The following is a 3734-nucleotide window of genomic DNA, read 5'->3' on the forward strand; positions in this document are numbered from 1 at the left end:
GATTCTAACCTAATGACTTTCTTTAAGGATCAAAATACTGAAATATATAGTTTTAATAACAAACAATATGCTAACATGACTGATGCTACTTTTCATCTGAATTGCTTTTGTTAGAAAAACGTAATGTTTGTTACTGTACTATAGTACACATTTTAAATGTTCCCGGCTAGAAGAAACTTTTATGTCTTCATTTGGCTGTTCTATAACTAAAGGCAACAGACCGAGCTTTCTGTTATCCAAGGATTATTGACTTGACAAAACAGCAGATAGTGTCGGTGTTACACACGACTTTGTACCCGGGCCTTGAGTTGATACTTTTTATGTTCAACTTCTGTTGGTATTTACAATCTAAATCCTAAGGAGATCTCCAGTAAAGTTGATGAAACTGGTTTTTATGTTAAAACCACTCGTGAAGTATAGCATAACCTTTAAAAAATAAGTTAGTGTCAATGAAAATAATATTGAAATAACTTACACCATGTGTATTTTAATATTTATTTAATTTTTGAACATTCTAATGTTTGTTATTCTAGTAAAGTTACATAAAACCTTTCTCCTGAAAAACCTTATTTGCTTTCAATTATTTCATATACAAAGCACAGAGTTGGATTATTTACTAGCTGCTGTTCAGGAAATGCGCGTGCGCGAAGGTTTGACTTGAGAAAAGAGAAACTAACCCTAGCTTTCTATTGGTTTTATACTGAGGAATAATACCAATGTCCAGCATGGGTTATTACACACAGCAGTAAACCTGTAGTATACGTTTCGATACAAGCTATTTCGATAGAAATCGTTTCGATATAACTCTAAAGTAGTAGAATTACGACAATAAATTGTGATCACTTCAAGGATGGTTTTCGCGTAAACGAGACTCTTGTTTTGTTTTGTTTCCTCTTGTTTGTTTTGAAACATTCAGTTTGAATATTCTTTGTTCTTCAAAGTGCAAAGTGTTTTTCCAAGCACGTGAAGCTATTTACACCAAGTTAGGGTATTAATGCCATTTAATGCCAAGTTGGCAGGGGCACCCAACGAGAATATAGTTCAAAACCACTTAAACATAGCATTGTTAAACGTATTTTAGTATTTAAACGGTAGATATAGGCATATTTTTATCCCGTAAAAGTTTTTCATCTGTTCGGATTTCCTAGCTGAAAGTCTCGAGATCCGAAAATCATAGGGATCAAAACTTACCTTTTCGAAAATTTCAGCCAGAAAAAAGGCTCCCAAAAATTCTAGGTGAGCTTTTTAGGGTAAAAATCCGTTAAAAATGGACAATTACACCAATTTTTAGATGTTCGAAAATCCTAGGAGAGGTAGGCAAGGAAGAAATTTTACAAAAAATGTTCCGAAAATTCTAGATCTCAAATCGTCTTCCGAACAGATATTTTCCGAAAATTGACGTTGGGTGCCCCTGAGTTGGGTATCACAACATAAATTACTAGGTATTTAAAAGTCTGAATTAATTCTATCTACGAAATGGCCGTCCGCGATTGTTGAATTCACTTAGACGATCAGAGATAACGGTTAAAAAATCGGAGGCAGTTATTGATAGTTGTTGTCATCTCAACGGTATACGGGAGATAAACAAAAACCATAAGGAAATTAAGTTGTATAGCTTGAGTGTCGTGTTTTGATGTCTGCTATCTAAGCTCTTTTTTCCACTTCTTCGCTTAGAGTTGTGTAATCCAAATCGCACCCATCGTTTGCTTGGAATTCCAGTGATAAACCAGTGAAGGACTTTTTGATGGTGTCTTTAGAAGATGCGTAAATCATTTTGTCTGCAATCTTTGCATTTTCGTCACACCTAAAACAAAAAGAGGAGATGAGATGAACAAGCTCAGCCTGTTAACGGGGCTGCCTCGGCTCATGCCTTGTTTCCTTATAAAATTGTTGTTGTGTTTATATGAGAAGGCAGGCTGCCACGTTTACCGTGATCTTGGTTGCTCGAAGGAAGATCTCAGCAAGCAGACCTCACCTCATATAAACAGTTCTTAAGTAGAAATGAGAACCAGGCAATAAGAGAGTACTTCATCATACAAACTAAAGCTAAAGAGATGTACCCAACACCTTTTTTTATTTAATAATCTCTTGATGAATGCACTTTTATTAGTAATAAATCAATTCAGGGAGCAAGGGTGGCGCAGGGGTGGTACAGTGGTAAGAGCACTCACCTCTCACCGTTTTGGCCCGGGTTCAAATCCCGGCGTCGACTCGGTATGTGGGTACGGTTGAGTTTATCGCAGTTTCTAGATATTCTGGCTTCACTTGCCATATGGTTATTAGTAGATCGATCAAGTTATTCAAATAGCGTGATGTCATTGTGACTTCCATCAACCGGATTAAGGTATCATTAATGAAGGTAATCATTATTTTTCCATCACTCCGGTAGATGTGAAAAACGAAAAAGACGCATAGCGTCCTTGCAGGCGTTCCCCACACTCCCCTCGCGCGTCTTTCGCGCTTCTCGCGCGCTCGGAATCCTCTCTCTCCCCCCCCCCTTTCAAACGCCTGACAAGAAGGCTACCAATTCTGTTGCACCTATAACTCTTTTTACCACTCAGATTTATTATTTTTACTAGGTTGAAAAAGGAACATGCTCTTACAACTCTGACTCTGTCGAGCTAGTAAAATCCAGCCTAAAATTTCTTGAGATTAAAGGAAAATTTTATGCCCAGTCACCAGTTAAAAATACAGAGAACAGCCTCACTCACCAGAAGATGAATGCCAACTTATTAACTCGCCTGCCGTCCTTCTTCATAAATCCAAAATCGTACAAAATGTATCGTGGCTCATTGGTGAGTTGCTCCTTCATTCTATTGAACTGTGCTTCATCCTCTTCTTTTGTTTCAGTTTTGCATGGATCCCCACAGACGTCAGCAACAATTTTCTTCTTTCCTTGAATGTTAAATAATGCAAACTTGTGCGTGCTTCTCATCTTCATATCGTTAAACAAACCGTTGATTTCAGCATCGACTTGTACTCCTGACATAGACTGTATCAAGACAACATAAAAATAAAATTAATAATCTGAAAAAAAAACTTATTAAGATATCGGAAGTGCCGTAAAGTCAAAAACTGATGAGGCTTATAAAATTAGTTACTTGAAATGTACTCTCAAACTGAACACAAATTCCAAACATGAATCATTTTTGTGGAATGGAAGTGGAGAAAATGAAGGCCAAAGGTGAAATGTTGATAATTACAGTATGAGTTCAAGTGAAGCAGGGGAAATTACAGCAAAATTTGCTACATTCTGCTTCCTACAATAAAGAACGATTGCGGTGATCATTCCTAAGCATTTGCATGTCTGAAAAAAGCCTATGGCCCAGGGTGTGAGTGTACTGTAACTACTTACCATTGTGATGGTCGACCGTGAATTTAATTTTTAAAATACCTTGAAAGGAAAAAAGTTAAAAATTAGTTGGGGTGAAGCAAATTAATCTGAATATAGATGTTCAAAATAAACTTTGTGGAGCAAAGGTGTACATGAATAGCACTTCAAAGTCAAAAAATCTTTGAATACATAATCAACTGTAGCAACAAATTTTAGCAATTTGTGCTTTCCGCTCCTAAAGGGATAAATGTTTAGACTCCAAAGAAAACTAAAACAAGTTTTAGCATCGCCCCTTACCAATAACTTGCTTCTTGGTAGCTGTCTTCGAACTCTATGGCTTGATAAACTTTTTTTTCTGCAGGTGCGTATATATATGTTCCCGGTGTGATGTAACATTCTA

The 3734-nt window shown here is 36.7% G+C and overlaps 1 protein-coding gene across 1 annotated transcript; it reads right to left on the reverse strand.

Annotated features, from left to right (window-relative positions):
• Positions 1–1420: 1420 nt before the first annotated feature.
• On the reverse strand, positions 1421–2987 carry LOC140944258 (uncharacterized). The gene is made up of 2 exons (XM_073393391.1): positions 2712–2987; positions 1421–1804 (listed from the first exon to the last, which is right to left on the reverse strand). Exons 1-2 carry the CDS (start codon positions 2939–2941, stop codon positions 1645–1647), a joined length of 390 nt encoding a protein of 129 aa, XP_073249492.1. The 5' UTR covers positions 2942–2987; the 3' UTR covers positions 1421–1644.
• Between the last annotated feature and the right edge of the window lie 747 nt (positions 2988–3734).

This window comes from Porites lutea, chromosome 7 (assembly GCF_958299795.1).
Source record: "Porites lutea chromosome 7, jaPorLute2.1, whole genome shotgun sequence".
NCBI lineage: Eukaryota > Metazoa > Cnidaria > Anthozoa > Scleractinia > Poritidae > Porites > Porites lutea.

What these genes read in the sequence shown, in the direction of transcription:
- LOC140944258 (XM_073393391.1), bottom strand. Translation starts at nt 2,941, where the DNA reads ATGAAGATGAGAAGCACGCACAAGTTTGCATTATTTAACATTCAAGGA. An exon ending in AAGTTGGCATTCATCTTCTG is followed by an intron (nt 1,805 to 2,711) that starts GTGAGTGAGGCT and finishes TTTTTGTTTTAG; the next exon opens with GTGTGACGAAAATGCAAAGA.